Source organism: Mycotypha africana (genome assembly GCF_025528875.1).
Source record: "Mycotypha africana strain NRRL 2978 chromosome Unknown BDF20scaffold_5, whole genome shotgun sequence".
NCBI lineage: Eukaryota > Fungi > Mucoromycota > Mucoromycetes > Mucorales > Mycotyphaceae > Mycotypha > Mycotypha africana.
In genome coordinates this window covers 459,424-481,830 of record NW_026515729.1, presented here as the reverse complement: position 1 = coordinate 481,830, position 22,407 = coordinate 459,424, and the positions used below count along the sequence as shown (strand labels likewise).

The 22,407-nt window shown below is 36.9% G+C and overlaps 8 protein-coding genes across 8 annotated transcripts; 5 read left to right on the top strand and 3 right to left on the bottom strand.

Annotated features, from left to right (window-relative positions):
- Positions 1 to 2,685: 2,685 nt before the first annotated feature.
- BDF20DRAFT_868052 (uncharacterized protein) lies at positions 2,686 to 4,794 on the top strand. Its single transcript, XM_053080922.1, has 5 exons — positions 2,686 to 3,361; positions 3,493 to 3,963; positions 4,053 to 4,129; positions 4,192 to 4,236; positions 4,322 to 4,794. Exons 1-5 carry the CDS (start codon positions 2,751 to 2,753, stop codon positions 4,741 to 4,743), a joined length of 1,626 nt encoding a protein of 541 aa, XP_052936121.1. The 5' UTR covers positions 2,686 to 2,750; the 3' UTR covers positions 4,744 to 4,794.
- Positions 4,795 to 6,156: 1,362 nt separating this feature from the next.
- BDF20DRAFT_868048 (transmembrane amino acid transporter protein-domain-containing protein) lies at positions 6,157 to 8,494 on the top strand. The gene is made up of 5 exons (XM_053080921.1): positions 6,157 to 6,786; positions 6,885 to 6,985; positions 7,123 to 7,559; positions 7,652 to 8,332; positions 8,398 to 8,494. Exons 1-4 carry the CDS (start codon positions 6,354 to 6,356, stop codon positions 8,304 to 8,306), a joined length of 1,626 nt encoding a protein of 541 aa, XP_052936120.1. The 5' UTR covers positions 6,157 to 6,353; the 3' UTR covers positions 8,307 to 8,332; positions 8,398 to 8,494.
- On the bottom strand, positions 8,495 to 10,090 carry BDF20DRAFT_868040 (peptidyl-prolyl cis-trans isomerase E). Its single transcript, XM_053080920.1, has 5 exons — positions 9,964 to 10,090; positions 9,771 to 9,869; positions 9,527 to 9,697; positions 8,946 to 9,400; positions 8,495 to 8,855 (listed from the first exon to the last, which is right to left on the bottom strand). Exons 1-5 carry the CDS (start codon positions 10,010 to 10,012, stop codon positions 8,646 to 8,648), a joined length of 984 nt encoding a protein of 327 aa, XP_052936119.1. The 5' UTR covers positions 10,013 to 10,090; the 3' UTR covers positions 8,495 to 8,645.
- A 165-nt stretch (positions 10,091 to 10,255) lies between these two features.
- Positions 10,256 to 11,014, top strand: BDF20DRAFT_835229 (uncharacterized protein; the record flags this gene model as incomplete). Its single annotated transcript, XM_053078824.1, has 2 exons — positions 10,256 to 10,589; positions 10,683 to 11,014. The coding sequence occupies 2 exons, from the start codon at positions 10,256 to 10,258 to the stop codon at positions 11,012 to 11,014; spliced, it is 666 nt and encodes a 221-aa protein (XP_052936118.1).
- A 1,784-nt stretch (positions 11,015 to 12,798) lies between these two features.
- Positions 12,799 to 14,224, top strand: BDF20DRAFT_868030 (PapD-like protein). The gene is made up of 5 exons (XM_053080919.1): positions 12,799 to 12,902; positions 13,038 to 13,190; positions 13,285 to 13,400; positions 13,484 to 13,621; positions 13,713 to 14,224. Exons 1-5 carry the CDS (start codon positions 12,860 to 12,862, stop codon positions 14,046 to 14,048), a joined length of 786 nt encoding a protein of 261 aa, XP_052936117.1. The 5' UTR covers positions 12,799 to 12,859; the 3' UTR covers positions 14,049 to 14,224.
- Positions 14,225 to 15,122: 898 nt separating this feature from the next.
- On the top strand, positions 15,123 to 16,886 carry BDF20DRAFT_912797 (uncharacterized protein; the record flags this gene model as incomplete). Its single annotated transcript, XM_053083989.1, has 4 exons — positions 15,123 to 15,510; positions 15,577 to 15,766; positions 15,864 to 15,995; positions 16,064 to 16,886. The coding sequence occupies 4 exons, from the start codon at positions 15,123 to 15,125 to the stop codon at positions 16,884 to 16,886; spliced, it is 1,533 nt and encodes a 510-aa protein (XP_052936116.1).
- Positions 16,887 to 16,998: 112 nt separating this feature from the next.
- BDF20DRAFT_483843 (uncharacterized protein) lies at positions 16,999 to 18,635 on the bottom strand. Its single transcript, XM_053075570.1, has 3 exons — positions 18,359 to 18,635; positions 18,108 to 18,300; positions 16,999 to 18,019 (listed from the first exon to the last, which is right to left on the bottom strand). Exons 1-3 carry the CDS (start codon positions 18,479 to 18,481, stop codon positions 17,112 to 17,114), a joined length of 1,224 nt encoding a protein of 407 aa, XP_052936115.1. The 5' UTR covers positions 18,482 to 18,635; the 3' UTR covers positions 16,999 to 17,111.
- Positions 18,636 to 18,790: 155 nt separating this feature from the next.
- Positions 18,791 to 21,140, bottom strand: BDF20DRAFT_905946 (transmembrane amino acid transporter protein-domain-containing protein; the record flags this gene model as incomplete). The annotated part of the gene is made up of 4 exons (XM_053083220.1): positions 18,791 to 18,948; positions 19,029 to 19,448; positions 19,537 to 19,888; positions 19,965 to 21,140. 4 exons carry the CDS (start codon positions 21,138 to 21,140, stop codon positions 18,791 to 18,793), a joined length of 2,106 nt encoding a protein of 701 aa, XP_052936114.1.
- Between the last annotated feature and the right edge of the window lie 1,267 nt (positions 21,141 to 22,407).

Genomic DNA, 22,407 nt, shown 5'->3' with positions numbered 1-22,407 from the left:
TCGTGGCTGGCACAAAAAATAGCTTGAGATTTTTCTACGTACACAAAGTGATAATATCTTTGTTTAGCTAAGGCACTAAATACTAGCACCGTCCTACTGCCTTTTTTTAACTACAAGTTGTTGGAATAAATGATGAATGATCACTATCACGGTGAAGGGCAAGATGAAAGATGAGGTTATTTTACGGCAGCAAAGAGAAGAAAGAAATCAACGGAAACTGCCTTTATATCTTCCCTTCTTCCCAGCCTTGAAAAAAAAAAAAAAAAAAAAAAAAAAAAAAAAAAACTGGAGTGATACCCTTTTTCTGTTTCGATTTCAGATTGGCGGGAGTTCACTTTTTAGAAATTTATGGGAACTCTGAAATAACCTCAGCGTATTCAAACACATTTTACATGCCTTTCCATTTGTATCAAGTTACGATGTATTTTTATTCGATCCTGATACTAAAAGAGCAGTTTTCAAACAAAAATTCTTCACACAGGACAATAATGAGTTAAATCGCAAATGCGAGTAGAATATTATGATTGTTGAAAGACTTTTCTCTCTTCTCTGCTCACTTTTTCTTATATAAATCATGCTGAAAATGAAAAAGTAATACATATACAAAATAGCAGTATTACAATATTTTATAATAGATCGACATATTTGTTTAGATTGTTGCAATGTAGCTGGACACTTCCGGAGAAATGAAAATTGTCAACCAAACACCAGTCAGTTACTATCAAGTATTATTCTATTAAATCAAGGAGAGCAGCATGCTCAACAAGACAAGAACTGATAAATAACTGCTCAATGTCGGGACGAAGTACAAAAAGACAAGAAGGCAGAAGAAAAGGACTGCTAATAAACAGATCAGATACTCTTATTGAAAGTTAAAGGGAGCAGAGTATCATTGATTGGTATACGTTTCTCAATTGTATTTGCAGCAGGTCGCCATCCGCTTGCAAACACAGGATGTATAGGATCTTTTAGCAATTTCAAAAGAATTTAGATGTACAAACAATAACGAACTAGTTTTGTCTGAATGCTTCAGCATTTTCAATGCTGTCGGGCATTTGAAAATAATTTGTCGTATTTGAGAGATAATCATATAACGGTTAAAAAAATTAGACTATTTTTTTTTGGAAAAATCCTGCACCTTTATTTGGAGCTCTCTATTTTTCCAATGTCTATCAACGAATGAAGAAAATTTTGTAAGAGACGAACGAAATGAAAGAATGGGTTAAAGGTTTTTTTCTTTGGATATTGTGAGGACTATATCCAAAAATTGTTTGTTTATTGATGAGGCTGATTTTTTATGCTAAGCTGAAACGAACCCAAGGTTAGATATACAGGGGAGAAAAAGTACAGGCAAATTGGGTCGACAGCAAGAGCGTTAATATTTTGCTCCTGTGTAAAATTGTCACTTTGGTTTGATTCATATCTTTTCTACAATAATGACCAAAGGTATAATAGAGGGCTGTCGCAAACCATTAATTTCGATTTTGTCATAAAGTTCAAAGGTTGCAATGTTAACTCATTAGCAGTGATGCACGCACCGCCCTCACTATAGACTTACGAGTTAATGAAATTATTGCAAAGCCTCTTCGCTCCTCCAATTTAAATTCAAATGAACATTGCTGGTCCATTCTGAAAAGGAGTCCTCAAGGTTTACGTGTCACTTAGAGGGGCGACTTGATGAGTGTTTCCAGATCTACTGCCCATTTAAATAAAACGTCCGTACGATATGATAATTCTCTCGACATATTAAATTGATGCAGTGGGAACAACGTTTTTGGAAGAAATTGGCATTAAAAGCGAATTTGTAAGTGTAGGCTTACAGTTTATTATTCGTTCAAATTTTGAACATGACGTTAAGTTTTCAGTTGTCTGCCAATATACCTCATTTTTTACTGTGTCTGTTCCTTAAAAAATGACAGCAACCTTAACCGCTCATATGGGACACCAAAGGATCATCTGTTTCCTTTTTGAGCAGTAAACTTTTGGATTTCTGTGATACAAAGCTATGATTATATGCATTGTAGCATACAAATTGCCTTCACCCGTTGCAGTAATGTCTCTCTCTAGAACTCGGTATTTATGGTTCAAGTGAAACAAACTCAAGGTGCTCAGCTCTTGAAACTATTGCTCCAGATGCTCACATCTTTCAACTTATGCTACCATGGTGTTATTTTAATCTTTTTTATATCGTTTCAAACTACTAAAGAAAAGAAGGATTACACGTTGAAATGGAACGATGGTTTAAGAAATGATACTGAAAGTCAGTCAAAACTGCAAAATAAAGAATATGATTACATTTGATTGATTTGTTATCTCGTCTAGGTTGCTTTGAATAAAGTCGCATGAAAGTAAATAGACTGAGGTAAGTTTGTTCCTCAAGTTCACCATATATGGTAACCCTTTTCTTTCAAACTGATCACATGTCTTTAAACTGACTTTATAGGAAATCCGTACTGAAAAGCACACAAAATGCACACAATACAAAAATATGGCTCACAAAGCGAGGATTGGTTCATACTACTTTAAAAAACAGTAAGATATCAGGCTGATCTGTTCTCTTTCTTCTCTTTTGTTGCTCCTTTAGCCTTTTTTCGCAGGTCCTCTTTTTTTAAGGCAACTGGAAGACCAGGATATTGAACTTTTGAATTGATCATTACCATTAGATACAACACCGATTCTTTTTTTTTTTTTTTTGGATCTAAATCACTACATAAAGCTATAAAAACCTTTTTCTCTCGGGTGCATGAAAAATGCCAACAACAGCTTCACGTTTAGATACAGCGGCGATAATTACGTTAAACATCATTCCAGACAGTGATACTATTCATACTTTCAGTAACGATGACTCAACATTACCAAACGAGTCTTACATTTTGACAGGGAAAGTAGAAGTTAGTTTGGCTCGAAGTATTCAAATTCGACAGCTATCAATTAAGTTTAAAGGCACCGTCGACAGCGTTATAACTGGTACCGATTTTTTTAATGAACATTATCGTCATAACAAATACAGAGATGAGATTCCAATAGCGAAATGGGATACAGTAGGCGTCAACAATAGCTTTGTCAATAAGTTCGCAAGAAAGGCTTTGGGGCATGGGAATGCTACTTTGACCGTTATCAACGAGCAACTTGACCTTTTTACACAACCCCAGGTGTTAAGAGTAGGCACAACAGTGTATCCCTTCTCATTGAATATCAAAAACGTACATCTTCTACCGCCGTCTTTATTATCACCACACCATATTATAAAATATATTCTCTCTGCTCGTATAAGGCTGAATTCAATAGGAGAGCGAGTAAAATTATCCTATTGGAACGCACGCTCAACATTTGTGAGCAATAGTAACCATGTTAATACCAGGTTAGTAATTAGTAAAGCGGATGGAAAGAAAAGCAATGCATTTTGGCTCACTACTATATGGTTTCTACTATATCTTATTTCAATTGATTACCACGCATACATACATATTATTCTTCGTGATGAATGAGCAGTTCTGTGTCATCATACTCGTCAACCAATCCCATAGTCGCACAGCTTCATTATTTTTCTTATTCAGCGAATATGGGAAGTAGATCGCTTGCATCCTGCGAAGAAGATTTCCAGGTCGATAATTATGGGGCGGCAGCATCCGCTTGTCCAACAACTCCTTCAACCATACCTATATCAAAATGGAATCAATTGCAAGAAACGAGCATTAAGTACAAACGGCAATTACTCGGTGTTTCGACACCCATTCAATTATGCCGACATTCCTATCCTAATATCTACTCCTTATCAACTTCAGTCGCGCAAATAAGATACCGTGGTGCAAGAGAAGGCCGTATCACTTACGAGATATGTATGTCAAAATTCACCTGTCTGCAAAAAAGGTCGTTTCCGTTCATTTGCAAGTTTAACTCATTATGTGAAGAGTCTAAGATTGAGTACATGGAATATTATTTGGAGCAGACAGAATCTTATCCGTAAAGCTTTATTCACTTCCAACACTGAATTGTTTTGATACATCACATATAGAAACTCCTTACAAATTTTTTTTTTTATTTTTAAGCAGAATCAGAACATGCAATTTTGGTTTGAATGAGGGATCCTTCTCTATCTCAACTGTACCTAGGCGTCGTAAACTTTGCCGTAAGATCACAAATTTCATTATTCTTTTATTTGCTAAAACTTAAGGTTCTGCCCCATTATAGGTACTAAACATAATATGATGAACTATCAAAACAACAATGAATTGAGTAAGTTCCTACTGAGCTGAATTACAAAAGCAGCAAATCTTAACTGACAAATTTTACTTTTGTTTAACCTTTAACACAAAAAAAGAGCTATATCTGAGAATAGATTTGCCACATATATCACCCAACGTTGATACACGAATACTGCAGATAACCCATAGATTACGTTTAATTCTGACCTTCAAAGATAGCAAAATAGAAAGGAATATGTCATTAAGTTTTCCTTTGGTTGTTGGAACTGTCCCTGTTTATGTTAATAGCAGCAGTGGAGGAGCAGCCTCACCAGATCAACACCTATTGTCGTGGCCTACTACAATATTTGACTATCGTGAACTTAACGGTAGTGGAGGGACACATAGAAGACGAGAGTTAGATGAATGGCTTTTGACGCCAACAGATCAAAACTACAGCTTTAATGACACTGATAATGACTGGAATAAATTGCCAAGCTATCCTGATGTTCTAAAAGAAGGCAACCCTCCTTCTCCTTTTCTTGAGGATATTATTTAAAGCAACAGGTAACAGAAATACCTTACGTAGAACAACTGCTATAATTTTCTCGGATTAATAAAAGAATTATGTATCAGAAAGAAAGCATTATCGAAATGTGATTGTATAACCAGTACAAATGATGTTTACAGCTAAAGAAAAGCCATTTTTTTTTGGATCATTGTAGCGATTTTTATAATAGAACGCCCTTTGTTCTACATTCAACATAATAAAAAGCATGGAGATACCGTAGTAGTAAGCACATTTATCCGTGGCTTAGATGCTTTGGTCATGAAAGCCAGTTCAAGCTTTACAAGCAATGAATATAGTAAGGAGAGGAAGAGGATTTTTTTAGGTGGACCACCGAATAATCCACTCAAGACTATGCATTGAACCTTCACAGTAACGATGGAAATTCCCTTGTGCAAAGATATCTACCTCTTTCGCCCGCATATTTATGTGGAGTCTATCAATCCGCGTCAGAAGTGTATATTGATATCGGTCTCAAATATGAAAATGCAGATCTCCAGTCAGTTCTTACATCTATCAGTCAGCCATATTGAAAGTTGTTTCTATGCTGTTGAAGTACTTTTGAATTTCTACAGATGTATTTGTTCAAGCTTCTGAAAATTAAAGATTGTACAATTATCCAAGTGATTCCGAGGAAGCTTATGGACAGGATATCAAAAAATGCGTCAAGTAAAGCATTATAATTACGGCGTTTACATTAGGTTAGCAAAGCAAACACAAACGATTCGTTATATTGCTTCCTTGAACTACAAAAACTCTACTTCATATATTCTCTAATGGTAGCGAAAGCACTGCTAATCTCCTTCCTTTAAGCAGGTCTTATAGCAAGGTCAGCCATGGACGCTTCTTTGCTTGCACGCACATCTTTGAAAACGTAATCGAGAAAAAAAAAGACTGTTTGCTCTAAAGAGTGGTTCCCTTTTCGTTATCTTTTTATTGAGATCTTCCTCAACTCGAAGTACTACAGAGATTAGTTATGCAGTGATACTCTAAATGAAATCAAAACTGTTTTCTCCATCTTGTTTTCATGAGACTAGTCACCATTACCTTCCAAGCTGATTATAATCTGGTGTTTATCATGCAGCAACTGCTGGTTTGTCCTTTCCTGGCTGTCAGTAACATCCCTCCATTTCTTTCGATATTGAGCAATTGTAACTGCTGCCACAAAATTCAGCTATTACATATGGATAACACAAATTTTCAGGAAATACGACAATGTTCGGAATTATATAGAAGCATTTATTTATGAAAAATGGGAGTGAGGTTCACAATTGTTGCGAAAAATGCAATAGTCGTATGACTCATTTTTGAATATGGATATAAAAACCAATGAGAAGTGTTAAGCACAATCAATTGTCGATCATGCTTTTTTTTTCTCTTGCAAATAGAGATTTTTCATTAAAGGGGCCCTTTTTGTTACGTTTAAAGAGTTTTATTCCTTTTACATATACAGAGCTTCCCCGGGCAATTTTGATAATTGCTTATCTGCGTGCTCACTAGAGATTATATTTGGAATAAAACTCTTCCTTTTTATTCTATATTTTTTTACTCTTCTCTCTTCACCCAATCTATCAAATATATCTTGTCCATACATACACAGCATGAAAAACTCCCACCGATTCTATGGAACCGCAACAATAATTAGTGCTACATCAAGTCAAAATAGTGTTGCTGGCAATATTGATTCATTGACAAAAGCCGATTTGGATTTATTACAATCAGAACGGCCGGGATATGGCACAAGGTCGAAAATAGAAAGTGCTTTCAATTTAGTGAATAGTACTGTTGGTGCCGGCATTATTGGGTTACCCTATGCTGTCTATCTTGCTGGCTTCTATAATGCCATTTTTCTCTCCATATTAGTTTCAATCATATCTCAGTTGGGTCTCCATATGTTAGTTGTTTCCGGTCAGCGGGTAAAAGCCTATAAATTTGCAGATTTGTTAGAGGCAGTCTTCGGAAGATCAGGTTATTACTTTTTAAATGCCCTGATAATATTGCAAGCCGGTGGCTCATGCGTGAGTTATTACATATGTAAGTTCATAAATACTACTCTTCTTAGCAACATCAGTGTTCAGTAAGTATATCCAATTTATTTCTATTTCTGAAATCATTTGTCTCTCCTGATTCAGTACTTGGAGACACTATACCCGTGCTATTACAGCTATACTTCCCTCAGTACCCACGTATGACCGATAGATCACTTGTTATATCACTCATTGCTATTTTTTTTGTAAGTTTGCAGAAACTATTACACAAACATTCTGTGAATGAATTTTCTTTACTTTATGCAGCCCAACTAGTCATTGCTGCTCCCCACCTTCCCTTTTTTCCTCTTCCGCTGTGATTAACTGTTTTCGTCAACGATAGATACTCCCACTCAACTTATCGCGATCAGTAGGCTCTGTAGCCAGATGGTCCATCCTGTCTGTTCTATGCCTTCCTCTCATCGTTCTTACATTACTCATCCGTGCCCCTGCTTATTCGAAATCACATGAAGCTCCTCTATCATGGCAGGGACCCGATCTGTTCGGTGCCCTCGGTATCTTGGCATTTGCCTTTGCATGTTCTCATGTTTGTTTTAATGTTTTTCTCAGTCTGAAAGATCAGCGGATCAAATCTTGGACCATCACTACGACATTTGCTTCAGTCATGAGTTGGATCGCGTCTATCTCATTTGCTGTTGTCGGATACATCAGTTTTGGTCAGGATGTTCAAGCCAATCTATTCTTGAATTTCCCTAATAATGATAACATTGTTAACGTTGGTCGATTCGCCTTAGGCTTCAGTATGATCTTGACAGTTCCGTAAGTACCTGCTTCTAAGTGAGCCCCCGCTTCTTCTCAACCAAATAGCGCTTTGATTCTTATTTGTCCTTCTGCTTGCTTGTTTTATGTAGCATGGGTTTCTATCCAACAAGAGAAGCCGTACAAAAACTATTGCAATTAGAAACAGCGACACGTCAACCGAGCAACTTGGAGCACTTTTCTGTTACTGTTATATTGTTTACTCTTATTACTCTATTAGGCATCAAAATACGATCATTGGGCAAAGTATATGCTCTTATTGGTGGTTTCGCTGCAACATTTTTAGCATACATTTTACCCGCTGCGGCTTGTCTTGTCACGCGACGTCGCCCTGTCGTTATTGCTGCCAATAGTAACTGTAGTCTATTCAATAAGAGACATGTAATTCATGCAAGCTCATCCGAAGCGATGGCAACAGCAGGTGAACATGAGCCTTTAGTGACTCCATCAACTTTAGTAGATATTGCAGTTTCGGCAACTGATTTGGCTTTGATGCCATCTACTATTTCTTCCGAGTCAGAATCATCTGCTGGTACGACTGTGAAAAAGAATGACGATTTTGATGAAGTTCATATAACATTAATTGAGTCAGTGGTGTTAGAGGAAGAGCAAGTGGAAGACGATGTTATTAGAGACGAAGTAGAAGAAGAAATCCCTAAATTTGGTTGGCTGGATGCCTCTGCAATATTTTTGATAGTATGGGGTTTTATAGTAATGGTGTTCGCAACGGGTGGAGCGTTCAAATAGAGATAGTTGGTAGACACATAGATTAACTACATCACACATTATTATTTACTATTATTATAATCATTTTCATTTTTTCCGTCTTACATCTTACATTCATTTACTAGTTGATTGTCTTTTTACACTTTTGTTTAGAATTTTGCATGTCTTTACAATAAACTTCTATCCCTTCGAATGGGACACAGCAGCATATATTATTAAACTTAAATCAAAATCCATGAGAAATAAGCCTTGATGAAGGTTATATTCTAAGGTTTAGCCTTACTTTATGGCCATAAAAAAAACAATACACTTTGTTATATTATAATAAAGAGAGAAATGCTCACCCTCAGCTATTCTTTATTACAGCTCTCCGCAATCAATAATTGTAACACGCTTGCTTGGCTTTCCACCAGATGATCCGCAATTCTCCATTTCACGTACTACATTTAGACCCGATGTGATTTGACCGAATACAACATGCTTTCCATCTAGCCAAGTGGTTTTTTCCGTACAAATAAAGAATTGACTTCCATTTGTATTGGGGCCAGCATTTGCCATAGACAATATACCCTATTACAAGCGAATTGATGTTATTACAAAATGGCCATCCTTCCTTTCTCACTTTTTCTTCTCGCGCTATGTGTAGCAAAGATAACTTACAGGGCTAGTATGCTTTAAAGTGAAGTTTTCATCTGCAAATCTTCCACCATAAATGGATTTACCACCTGTACCATTACCGTTTGTTATATCGCCACCTTGACACATGAATTGTGGAATGATGCGATGAAACACAGAACCTTTATATCCAAACCCTTTTTCGCCTGTACATAGCGCCCGAAAGTTTTCTGCTGTTTTTGGTACTACATCCCCTCTCAATTCGATTTCAATTCGTCCAGCTAATGATCCACCAATTTGTATATCCAAATACACGCGTGACCTTTTACCTACTGATTTGCCAACGGCGCCTCTGCTTTGTTTTGATGTCGTTCGTTCGGTGTCGCTCTCATTGTCATTATTATTATCTTCTATATGAGTGCCTTCTCCATCATTGTTATTATTCTTATCTATATTTTCTGGATTAGCATATTTTTGCAACCATGCTTCTTCCGTCCAAACTACATGACAAGGAATTCAAATAGGAAGAAAGAAAGAGATTGTACTTAATATAATAGAAACAATATACAGCACACATTATGAACTCTTTTCCTCATTGTGTGCTATTATCAGCCTTTTTCACTTACCTGCACGATGCGATGTTGCTGTAATATTTTGTGGTTTCGCTAGCTGTACTTTTATCACTTTACCGAATAGTTCCGCTAAATGCATATTATCCATGGCTGCTTCACAGTCCTCAATCGTTTCAAATTCAACAAAGCCGTAACCTTTATGTCGATTTCCTCCACCGTTTATGTCTATAAAAGGATGGTTTTCGAATGCACGTTAAACAGTTGCATTCAACATTCAATTGAGTGCATTAAGCCATACTTCTAGAAATGTCGAGTGGTATTTGAACAGCAACTATTTCACCGAAAGGGATAAAAGCAGCATGCAGTGTTTGTTCTGTTACTTGTTGATCAAGACCATCTATTTAAGCAAAAGCCAGAGGGTTATCATGAGTTTTCAAACTGACCACGATTTCAGCCAGTACTTTATCATTGAGAAAGAATCCCCTCTTTACTTATATAAAGTGTTGTTTTATTATCCTTCGAAATATTGACTGTAGTCATTTTGAAGTAGAAGGTAGAATGCTTCAGAAACAGTGATCAAATCGGAAGAGGTCCCTTTTCTGTGGATTTGGGTAAGGCATAATCTCAAGAATTGAATGTAAAACTGTTGGACTTTTTTCAGTCACAATTTTATTTCAGACGCTGGGCTTCTTTTTTCTCTAAATTTCCAGAAATAAGGCATGAGAAAATAACTACCTTTCTCCTTTCCGTTCTTAGTTGCTTCTTCACACTTATACACAGTTAATGCCAAGGTCACCTTCGTACGACAGATACTCTATCAGGCAACGCGATAGAGAATATCGTGAGTTAGAACGTGAAGTTGATTATGAGGATTTGGATCGGCCATCACGCTCAAGATCTCGGTCTTATTCTCCTCGAAGACGAAGCAGAAGTAGTCGCAGAAGAAGAGACGATAGCGGTAGTCGAGACAGGAGACGGCGAAGAGACGATTACCATGATAGAAGTCGACGCCATAAACTTAAAAGTGATGATAGTTTAGATAGAGAGTATAGACGCTCACGGTATGAAAGTCGATCCCCTTCTCCAAGAAGAGGTAGACGTAGAGACAGAAGCAGAGGTAAGAATATCGATACTCTGTTTGTTTACTATATGTTTTAATGCAGCCCTTCCTCCTGACATGCATTTCATTTTAATTATTTTATGTATTAAGAGCAAAGTCGATATAGAAGCCGTAGTCGTGATTTTTCATCGCCTCGTCGCCGACATTCGGATGCTAGAGATAGGTCTAAAAGTAAAGAACGACAGAAAGAGCCAATGGATGTTGTAAACGAGGATGATGATGAGGAAACAAAAATGATGAAGTTAATGGGATTCACTGGTTTTGACACAACAAAAGAAAAAAAAGTGCCTGGAACGGATGTATCTGGAGCGAAAGTGCATAAGCCTTTAAAATATAGACAGTATATGAATCGCAGAGGTGGTTTCAACAGGTATTATATGATAAAAAGACATATTGTGCTGTGGTTTTACCGAATTGTTTGAATTTATCTGAAATACCTCTATGAATAGGCCACTCGAAGGCTGATAGATCTTTATCCTTCGTTCTATACCTTTTGGAGTTTTGTCGCTCTATATCTCACGTCACCATTAAGAAATTGACATTCACTTGCGGTGTGTTATCAATCGCCTTAATGCCATACTTAAAGCAGCTGAAGCATGAAGCACAAAAAACTAGACATCTTTATTTATCAAGATTTAATCGCGCATATCTAACATTTTCACATATCGTAAGTCAATAAAAGTAATTTCGCCTCCAAGAGTTTTTTTGACATCCTATTTTGCGCATATAAGCACGACTAGCTGGGTACCTAAATTAGCTTGACTTTCACAAAGGCAGGGTAAATAAATGTAAATGTATATCCGCACAGAACCTGATTATTACAGTGCTAGATAACATTACGCCTTGCTATATATCAGCCTACGCTTGCTTTGGTGTACAACATTAATGTAACAAATACGACCAGGCTATCTTGCGAAAGCGCATTAATGAGAACAGCATGAAAAAGGAACATGAGCAGTTGTGAAAGTGACGATCATTAGCAGTACAATCACCTTCATCATGCGGGGCGGATGTACACATCATGCCACAAAATCAGCGGTTTTCACAACTAAGCAATACCTTCTACCTAGACATGCTGATCTACTATCTAGCAATGGTACGTTGAGGTTGTCCCAATGACTTTTGCTATCCGTCGGCTTACGATTTCGGAGTCAAAATCAGGCAGAAAAAGAAATGAATATCCTTCATAGAAACCGACAGCTTTCAACGCTTCATAAAATCCGTTAAATTCTGATTTACGAACAAAAATTCATATTTGCATGATAATCAGAAGTGCTCTACTGTGGTAATTTTTGTTGATGGCTCGCAAACAACAAAGGTATCTCCTTGTCTTTGCTGCTTTCCTTCCTGTACTTAGTAGGCATTCTTGCCATTTTCATTGCTCTCTAGCTTTTTCAATAATTTTACCTTTTTCTATAACTCCTTTTCACTTCTAGGTGTTGATTCAAATCAACTCAGAACCAAATATGTGATTTTGTAAATCCCTTTTCTATAACAAAAATGTAATTGAAAAGAAAGATAGTACGGTAACAGATCTGCTCGTTTTGTTGGAGAAGTTTCAAATTATCGCCAAAAGAGCATATTATTCTTCGAATATTACGCCGCTGGGACACGAACATTTGAAATATTACTTATTGGACTGGCATTGAATAAAATAAAGCGGCAAGAAATAATTGTGGCAGTTTTAAATTGGATGAAAATTGGTACCTAACAGTGCCTTGAAAGCTTTCTTTTCAAATCAGCTCTACCAGTAGAAGATGAATGGCGGGCTGCTTTATACTTTCCTAAACTGCAGCATCACGTTCGAGCCATGCTTCACGTTCTTTTACGCAAAGAATATCAATTAGAAGCATAGAGATGTAAACCATACACTTTCTTTTGAAAACAGCATGTTCTTGTTTCTGTTGGCATTCGGCAGTGATATTTTCCCCTTTTTCCGTCTTTATATATTCTTACTTTCATCAAAATCATTTATATTTTTATAAATAGTAATGAAACCTGAGTCTTGTTTTTTCATTAACAACTGAATAGGTAGCACCCAACCCCAAAACGCGTTATGCCAATAGAATGGTGGATTCTCTGCCCAACTGGTAGTAACAAAATAAAAAAAAAAGTTCGTTTTTCAAATCCCGTTGGGCGATGCTTGTAATTTTTTTATTTCGCTGCAGTAAAACTCTTTTTCCCTTTTTCCTTTTCTTTTCTTTTTCATTCTACATATCCATAGTCCTTCTCTCTTTACCCGAAATAACTATTCCATTAGAAGCAAGATGTCCATTGAATTGAATATAGGCGAATATCTCGAGTTTGAACGTAAGTTTCTTTTAGATGTAAAAAGTTTCTACATCGATTAAAAAGAAGAAATGAAAATCACCCTTTATTGGGAGTGTGACACTGTTACCAAAGAATATGTATCTCATATGAATTTCTTTCTTGCCGTATATTTAGGTCCTCTAACACGTGTTGTTAAGCGAGATATTCGTATTAGCAACCCTAATAATGAACCTATTGCTTTTAAAGTCAAGACCACTGCCCCCAGATTATACTGTGTACGTCCTAATTCTGACATCGTACCTGCCAATAGTTATGTCGATGTTCAAAGTAAGTTAAATGCAAAGATAGAAGAAGTGAGACAGTGCTTATAATTACTGAGGCAGACAGAAGCTAACGATTCGCCTATCATTATTTTGTTTAGTTATGCTTCAAGCCTTCAAAGAGGAGCCTCCTATGGATGCAAAATGCAGAGACAAGTTTTTAATTCTGAGCACCTTTTTGAATGATACTATCAAAGATATGACCTTACCAGACCTTGTAAGTTTCTATTTAGTAGGATGTAGCGGAAAACATGAGAAACTATCTCTTTTACTTAAGTATACATTCCTGATATATCTTAGTGGACTTACGTTGAAGCCAATGAAAAGCAAAATATTCGCCAACACAAATTACGTTGTGTCTTTGTTCCAGCCAAAGATACTGAACAAACAGCAGCTCCTGCTTCTCCTGCTCATAATGTTGATACTACACATTATACTGTAAGTTGAGCAAAAAAGCGAACAAAACACCGGAAAAGAAACCATCAAACATAGGTTTATTAAGCTAACTTTTTTTGAGGGGTTTATATAGCAATCTACTTCACCTAGTAACATCGCCATTTCCGACATCAATAGCAGTAATGCCACCTCCACCACAAACATGGATGATTCATCGAACAATAACAGATTAATTTCTGATACTGAAGTGTCAGATAAGATGAAGAAGGTTGAGGCTGAATTAAACGATGTGAAGAGAGATGTAAACGCTTTGAGCTCAGCAGAAGCTACAAAGGTTGCTGAAAGAGCTCAACAAACTGTCAATGCTGCTTCTCAGCAACAAGCGGCTGGCGGCCTTCCTTTAGGCATGTTGATTTTGATTGCGCTTATTGTCGCAGCAATTGCTTACTTTTACCAATCCAAGAATTAATTAGCTTACTTTACTAAAACCTACATATTAGTACAGTTATTTTGTAACAAACCTCTTCTCCTCTCCTTAATCCAGCATATCATATATAAAACTTCATGATCATTTTTTAGAAAGGTTTTTAGTTGTGATATTTGTACCATTCCTTACAGAAATAAACTGAAAAAATACATTCATATTTTTATAAAAAGAGAGTCTATAATAGATTGCTTAAGGCGCTTGTCAACGAACTCCCATTCTGTTATATTGAATAATGATAATGTTTATGATCAAGCCCCAACTCCTGGTTTAGACGGACATCTAACGTGAATCTAATTAGCACGTGCTATAAGAAGGCTCCTTTGAATCTCTATGATGATCAGATGCTTCTTCGCACATGGTTGTTTCGACGGGAAACGCATCATGAACATCATAACCAAGACTTTGCACTAGAATTTATCAATTAAACTGAAAAAGAGTCAAGCGCCCTTGACAAATACTCTAACTGGAAGCACTGTTCTCCGGCTTTTCAAGATGGAAGATTGCGGTCTTTTAGTAGTAGGTTGCTCACCTAGCAACACTGTGATTGTTCATATTATTAACTTATTTCTAAAAATTGTAACCAAAATGCGGTGAGTCATTGTTCCAACGCAGTGTTTTTGCATTGTTATCTGATATGGGCATTCATGCAGGGCGATTTTATTTGTATATGCATGCAGCGTACTGGATGGTCAAGGCAACACTTTTTCATGCTACATGCTATCTGATTCTTAGGCAACAACTTCAATTTCCCCCAAAAAAAAGAAAAAATGCAACACTACCCTAAGTTGCTATAATATTTTTTAAGTATGGGACTGTCCACTATGTGGTTATTCAACATACAACAGAAGGTATTTTACAAATCTATCAATTTGACAATGCTCCCTTCTCTTAACACTGCAAAAAAGGTGGTAGACGCGGTTTAAATCTCCGCTTGTTTCAGTATGAAAGCCCAAAAAAAGCTTACTTTACCCACTCCACATTTTCCCTCTCTTACTTCATAAACTCTACCCTTTTGTTATATGTCTTTATCATCTGGAGCCTTTCTCGTATAATATCATGCCTGGAGATAGCAAAATAACATCAACAGGAGAAGGCAAAACCTATATTACATTACAATATCTATCCCGACTTGTCTTATGGATTTATTTTCGAAACATTAAAGTAATATGTAAAGGCTCGATACCAGCAGAGGGCCCATTACTAGTAGCAGCCAACCATTCAAATATGGTGTTAGATCCCATCATACTCATTGCAACATTTCCACATTCCCGACCATGTCATTTCTGGGCGTTGGCAAGATTCTTTCGTATACCATTTGTGGGGAAAATATTAAAAGCAGCAGGTGTGTTACCAGTGGATACAAAAACACATAGCAATGCCAAGCTATTCGAGCATACGATTCAAGCATTGGATAAAGGAAGTGTTGTGGCTTTATTTCCTGAAGGTGAATTTTTATTTATTATTTTTAAAAAAAAAAAGCTTTTCATTTAATTATCATCATGTACGATAGGTACCTCATATACAGCACCAAATCACTTACCTTTTAAGGATGGCATCTCTTGGGTTACCTTTGAGTACCTTACACAGTTAGCTGAAAAAGCAAAAAATCAACCACAAGAACAACCCCAAAGCATATCCATTATACCAGTGGGAATCACCTATAGTATAAAGAATAGATGGAGGAGTGATGTCATAGTTGAGTAAGTATACTTAAATATATATTGAGCAGATACACCAGTTTATGTTTTTGCTTTTTTGTTATGTTCTGCTTTGTTCAAACGATATCTTTTTCCATAGGTATAGCGCCCCTATTGTTAAATCCACATATGATCTGGAAGAGTTTTACGAAGAGCCCAAAAAATCTGTCAAAAATTTGACGGAGTTTATTGCAAAGGGTGTCGAATGTAGTACGATCAATGGCCCGGATTGGTAAATAAGAAATAATGCAGATCAGATATGAATGTTTCCCATTATTAATTAACATGTCTTTCGCGCAGGGATACTACAAATGTAGCGAGTGCAGCACGATTCATTTTGTTCGGAAAGGTCAGCCTGGACAAATACGTTCGTGTAACTCAAAGTCTCATCGCGATTCTCAACAACGAGGACAACGAAAAAAAGCTCTACATCAAAGAACGTTTTGAATTGAAGGAAAGGCTACTACTCTTCTCAAATCAACTCAAAAGCCTTCGATTGGGTCCTGGAGATATCAATCTTTATGAAAATAAGGCTATTACGCTCACGCGAGCCTCATTAAGACTCATTTCAGCGTGGATGTCCTTAGCGATACAGATACCCCTTTTTTTACCTGGACTCATTATCAATTCACCATTTTACATTATGGGCCGTGTCATCGATTCCTACGAGCCTTATACAGAATCCGTATCTCAAGATAAAGTCGTATTCAGTGTTATTCTAGCTGTACCTGTGTATGGCTCTTTAATCTTTGTACTATGGAAGTCAACAGGTTATGCATTATCCAGTCTCTGCTGCGTATTACTTTTATTACCACTCTTCACTTGGTACCATATGGCGCTGATCGATAAGAATTATGACATGTTGAAACAAGTTATTGCATCGTGGCGAATTTTCATAGCCGTTTTGACTGGAACAAGGATGAAATTGGCACATTTTGTCATGAAGAGTGACAGGACAGAAAGCAGAGCAGCCTTGGAGAATTGCGTTCATCTACGTCGATATTGCCGAGAACATTTAAAGCAGCTTATACTTAAACTAGTTGAAGAAGGCGATAGTAATGCGATTTATTTGATGGAATATGATACCTCTTTGAATCAATCCTCACAAAATTCTGCGAAGTAAAACGGACAAATTTCAAAGAAAGCCGATAGACCCATTATTAGCAGGTCAACTTGGGTATTAGAGTAAAAATAAATTGTGGCGATACAGTCGAAATGGGGCTAAGTTGGTGTGTCTAAGAATTACAATTCTAATACATCGATAGAATAATGGTCATTATGAGAATACTAATAAGTGATATTCTCCATTGTAAGCGTCATGCTCGTTTCATAATTCTTAGAAATCATTCTAATCAAAAGCTTTATAAATTACTAAGTTGTCCTTTTCTACCTTAAAGCCTGTAGTACTGTGTAATTCCTCCGTTAATAACTGTGTTAAGCATGCTTTAGTCTGACAGATTTGTTTGATGCGTAAAATATCCCAAAGATCGGATATAGGAATAATTATAGGTCTGGACGTATGTTCAAGAGCGTCTTCTGACTTTTTTGATTGTGTAGGGGCTGTAGTATCAAATGCGTTTGGGATATAGTTGGCTATATTGAAAGTGACCCAGTTGATCGGCTCGTCGAAGGAAATCATGTCTAACTCATTCTTGCCTGCAGTTAAAGAGGGACCACTTTTCCTTAGCTTCTCTCTCTCCTTTCTCAATTGAAGTTCGGCTCGACACAACACCTCAATATAATGCTCGACTTCCTCTTTCACTTTATCCCTCGACAGTTGTGGTTCATTGTAATACGGAAAGTCAAAATGCTTCAACAATCGATGCGGTTGCCCATGCTCAACAACTATGCTGTTTGATTTGTCATGGTTGAGATTGATGAATACACATGCTTGGGTACAGTGTCCATTTTGTAACTCATTTTCCTTTCCCTGTAATAACCCAATTCCATGATATTCTACTTCATATCCATATTTCTTTGCCCCCATGTCACACCAGTCTCGAAATTCCTGTCGTGTCCATTCGAACTTATGATCATCGTGACGAAAGATAGCCCCTGCTGTTCCATAATGCAACTCCGGAAAATAGACGTTATATTCAGCATTAGGTGTAGTAACAATCAATATTTTCGGCTTATAGATATCCAATGTCAATTTGAAAAAGTTGTTTAACACATCCGGAGAGACATGCTCTATTACTTCAGTACAAATGATAGCTTCAAATCCTTTAAACCGATCATCCGGGATATCAATAGAACCTTGAAGTTAAACAAAATTGGTTAGTCTTTATTCAGAAAGAATTTTCATGTTCTCTCACATAAGCGTACATAAGTACATAGATTTTACCTTTATAAATATCAACGGTTAATGAAAGAAGTCGTAAATTCTTATAGTCATCTTCCCAAGGCTGACAATTTTCAATAGCACTTTGCAGAGCTTCATTGTCAATATCGATGCCTGCCAAATGGGTGATTCTTCTTTCATTCGGGGTTATCAAAAATGAAAGTACTGCCGCTTCACCACATCCATAATCCAAAACCTGTCAAATGTTAAGCGATCGGTAAATAGCGGTTAAATAAGAAAAGGGGGGACTTTACACTTTCGACTTCGAATCGTCGAAGAATGTCTTCTATGAAATTTCTTCTTTGTTTCCAAAGTGGTGGATCAAATTTTTCGGGAGAGCCATAACCATCGTGTTTATAGTAAGAATTGGGCTTCATATAGCATACTTTGTTAATGATCAAGAAAAAATAATAAACTGAACTTCTTTCATTTTTGGCTTTTTTAAAAAGAAAAAAATGATTTTCATGCCTGGTACTCAGGAACCATTGAAGAATTTATTATTATTATTTTCTTTTTGGCAGTTGTATGTACTCTACAGGAAAGACAGAAAATGTGTATTTGCTCCAATAAAAAGCAGCTCATGACAGTTAACCATACTTTTTATCATGTTTAATGCTACTTAAAGATAAAAATAATACATTCTATTCAATAAATGCTTATGCTTCGAACAATAAAATGAGACTCTGTTAACCTAAAGTTGCCCATTGTTTCGATGTATTAAAAAAGGTAAATATCATCACCACGAGACCGAATCCGACTAATACAACATCGATGAGGCGTTTCGCTCCTTTTGCAGAGGGTAAAGCCAAGTGGAATAACGGTGGAAAGATCAAGCTTAGAGGACCTATTTTAAGATATCAGTATCAATAAATATTGACTTTCGCTGCCAATGGGTGGTTGAAACGTTATAAAAAAAAAACTCACAGCAGCAGACAGAACCAATTAAGCTGATAAACTTGTCCAGATCGTTCGCACCTATATATGCAATCATGGTGCCAACTACCACAACAATAATACGCAATGTATTCTTCTGCCATTTAATATACAGGCTGTGCTTTCCAGTTCGTTCACCAAACATGGTTTGTTCGATAATACGGATAGTAGGGAATAAAGTCAGTGCATTGGATAATAGAACAGCAGTTGCATACCCTAACTGAATTGTACTCGGCAGGAGACCAGGGGGCAAGTTCAAAAGGGCCACAGTTTGTACATTTTCACCAAAAGCTAGGTAGCCTAGTGTACCAACGGTACATAAAGTTGATGCCACAAGTATCATGACAATGGTCAATACAGCAGAGAACTTTTCTGGCTGCTGCATAGAATCTCTGATAGGAATAATTAGACCTAAACATATGCAACATAAAGAATATGGTTTGAACTGGCAGCTATAATCATTTGGTTTTTTTTTTCTTGCTCTTCAATATAACTCTACCAATCCCTTCAAATGAATAGACAGCTGTTCCAATGAATACAGAGTAATGCGCTGAGTTAAACAGCCATTGAATACCAGGACCTGCCGTGGGCTGTGTGAAGCCATCTTCAAAGATTTCGACGAAATCGAAAACTAATAAAGCCAATAAGCCGCCAATGATCAATACGTCGGATATCAAAGCAGTAAGTGATAGCTTGGAGATATTACGGACTAAAACCAAGGGCATTGTAAGAAGAGCCAGCATGATGAAAACAGCGGCATCGTTCAAATGGATTGTATTATCGCTCAACGAACGAACAGCTTCTACAATATTTTGTACAATAAAAATAGCGCCCCCGCACATGAATCCTAACTATTTTGTGCATACACAAATTAGACATTAGTACACCACAGCAAGCACAAGTACTTCACATCGTTAACGAATTTACCTGCGAAATCGCAATTGAAAATAGCACAATGGCACGCATATACGGTCCATAAAGTTCTCCGCCAATATCGCCGTACGAGCCGGTAACGTAATTCTTACAATCTAATAATAATAGGAAGCAATAAAGAGAGACACCACCCATAAGCCACATAATGAAAATAGAAAAGACGAGACCGCCATTAGAAAAGGCTTTAGGCAAGAAAAGAATACCGCTACCGATAAATGCCTTGAATAACAGAAAAAACGTTTTCGTAACATCGGCTTTGTTTTCCGCCTTTTGTTGTTCCTTTTTGAAAGATTGATGTCGTTTGACACTGATTCGTTTGTTTGGTAATAATTCCGTTCGTTCTGTAATTTGTTGTTCCAAATCACCTTCTTCTTCGTCTTCTTCGTCCTCTTCGGTGTCTGACAGGTTTTCGCCAGCAAACTGATTGAAATATGATGTGATGGCAAGATATTCTAAGAAATGACGAGTCATCTGCTGCTGAGGGTGAAAATGAGGAGATGAATGAACATAAGATGCAGAAGAGGAGGATGCGTTATTATTGTTACTATTTGGTATATCTACATGAATTAATCCTGGTGTGTACATTTGTCTTGACTCTAACGAAATCAATGAATCAGGTCGAAACAACTCAGTGAATGCCGGGTTCGCTTCCGATTCAGGTATCTGGTCTTCTCCTGCCTCTTCTAGATGTTGTTTATGTAATAACTTATGCTGTTGGTGAATGTGAAATCGTCTAAAGCCACCGGGTTTATCAAGGTTTTCAAATGCTTCATTTGCATCATCACACACGCTTGTGGTATTTGAGGACCCTCCAGCATCTTCCTCCTCCTGTATAAGGAGCGAACTCGCTTTCTGTTTGATATCACCTACCGATCGAGATCTCGTCATGCACTGCGAGGACTGCAGAAGGCTATTTGCGTGTGTATAAATATCATGAGTAATAGCTGCACCTGGCAAATGGTACGGGACAGGTGTACCACTTTTCACTGGGGAAGATGATAGAATGCCATTATTTTCCGCACTTGCGGTTATTGAAGGTGGTGCATTATCTGGGTCTGGTATGGAAATGGTAGCATCAGTATTATTGGATCCAGAACGATCGCTTGAATTATCCTGAACTAGATGTTGTTGGACAAGGTCAATAATTGCTTTATCCGTCAAATTATCCATGCTTTATCACATATAAATCAGAAAAAAATTAAAAAAATAAAAGAGAAAAAGGTGTTGAAAATGTGGATACAAAAAAAAAAGGGGTTAAACAAGATACGGATGTCAAATTGTTGCATAGATTTGGAAATGTCCGCTTGTTATACTTAATTTAAGCCGTTTTGTGTGTGGAGTTTCTGACGGAAATCCCTCTTTTAAGCCCTTACCAAAGCCTTAAAACGCTGCATTAAAGCCGGATAAATCAGTGTCTGCTTCTTTTTTTTTTCGGCTTTTTGATTTGCTTGTATAATTTGACGTATAAAAACGTTTTTTCAAACTGTTGAAGCTCCTGTTTTATGCATATGTTATTCTGCAAACGTAACGGGTGTAACAAAAATTAGACTGAGAAATTTTTGATCTAAAATATGCTTACTTTCATATCCAGCTTGCACTAACACAAAGTTCATCTACGTATACACAATCCGTAATCTTTGAGAAACGGAAATCAGAGAAGGACACACGAAAAGCATGATATTTGTTCATTAGGCTCTGCTACCCATTTAATTTCGCTATTATAATGAAAAAAAAGAAGAATTTTAACCAAACATACCGCAGAATAAGCTATAGTCGCACAGAAAATTTCGTTGAATGTCTACAAACGTAAACCAGCAATAATGTGATAATATAACCTGTCTGTAACAGCGAATAACTCATATGAACGCTGAAAAAAATATCTTTACCAAATGATGGGTAACAACCGGTTGAATATCTTGTTAAGTAGAAAAGAAGCCAATGCGGCTACCTAAGCAGAAAAAAAAAAAAAAAATAAAAAGAAGAAAAATCCTTCTGGTCAGCATGGGAGATCAGAACGCTTTAGAAGGAATGAAGAATCAGTAGACCATCTGGTTTATCTATCTGAACAGAATCACCTTTGGCTGCCTCGAATGTCCTGGTCACAGCTTATGTTACAGCAGCAAAATTCAGTAACGGACGCGCATTAAAGAAAGACTGTACTTGCTTAACATATTATTTTGTCACTGCCAAAAGAAACAGTTTTGCTAGTAACCAATCATCCACTAATCATTGACCATTTTGTTTCGACTAACTTCGTGTTGCAGGCATAATATAAGGAAGTTTTGAACAAGTTTCATTGATTTATGGTAAAAAATAGTGGCCTGCATAATAAACCGCGAAGAACGCCGTAGTTCTAATTTACTGCCCTCTCCAATGTCAAAGTAGAGTAACTGCGCCTGCATTTAAAGGGCACATTCAACTGAGGTTTCTAGTAAAG

Bases quoted from the DNA above. Each gene is read 5' to 3' on its own strand.
- BDF20DRAFT_868052 (XM_053080922.1), top strand. From the start codon at position 2,751: ATGCCAACAACAGCTTCACGTTTAGATACAGCGGCGATAATTACGTTA. The intron at 3,362-3,492 runs GTTAGTAATTAG...ATGAATGAGCAG, and splicing joins AGTAACCATGTTAATACCAG to TTCTGTGTCATCATACTCGT. The intron at 4,237-4,321 runs GTAAGTTCCTAC...ACACAAAAAAAG, and splicing joins TCAAAACAACAATGAATTGA to AGCTATATCTGAGAATAGAT.
- BDF20DRAFT_868048 (XM_053080921.1), top strand. From the start codon at position 6,354: ATGAAAAACTCCCACCGATTCTATGGAACCGCAACAATAATTAGTGCT. The intron at 6,986-7,122 runs GTAAGTTTGCAG...CGTCAACGATAG, and splicing joins CACTCATTGCTATTTTTTTT to ATACTCCCACTCAACTTATC. The intron at 7,560-7,651 runs GTAAGTACCTGC...TGTTTTATGTAG, and splicing joins AGTATGATCTTGACAGTTCC to CATGGGTTTCTATCCAACAA.
- BDF20DRAFT_868040 (XM_053080920.1), bottom strand. From the start codon at position 10,012: ATGACTACAGTCAATATTTCGAAGGATAATAAAACAACACTTTATATA. The intron at 9,401-9,526 runs GTAAGTGAAAAA...CTTGTCATGTAG, and splicing joins AGCAACATCGCATCGTGCAG to TTTGGACGGAAGAAGCATGG. The intron at 8,856-8,945 runs GTAAGTTATCTT...CGCTTGTAATAG, and splicing joins CTTTAAAGCATACTAGCCCT to GGTATATTGTCTATGGCAAA.
- BDF20DRAFT_868030 (XM_053080919.1), top strand. From the start codon at position 12,860: ATGTCCATTGAATTGAATATAGGCGAATATCTCGAGTTTGAAC. The intron at 13,401-13,483 runs GTAAGTTTCTAT...GATATATCTTAG, and splicing joins ATATGACCTTACCAGACCTT to TGGACTTACGTTGAAGCCAA. The intron at 13,622-13,712 runs GTAAGTTGAGCA...GGGTTTATATAG, and splicing joins TTGATACTACACATTATACT to CAATCTACTTCACCTAGTAA.
- BDF20DRAFT_483843 (XM_053075570.1), bottom strand. From the start codon at position 18,481: ATGAAGCCCAATTCTTACTATAAACACGATGGTTATGGCTCTCCCGAA. The intron at 18,301-18,358 runs GTAAAGTCCCCC...AACATTTGACAG, and splicing joins GACGATTCGAAGTCGAAAGT to GTTTTGGATTATGGATGTGG. The intron at 18,020-18,107 runs GTAAAATCTATG...TTTAACTTCAAG, and splicing joins AACCGTTGATATTTATAAAG to GTTCTATTGATATCCCGGAT.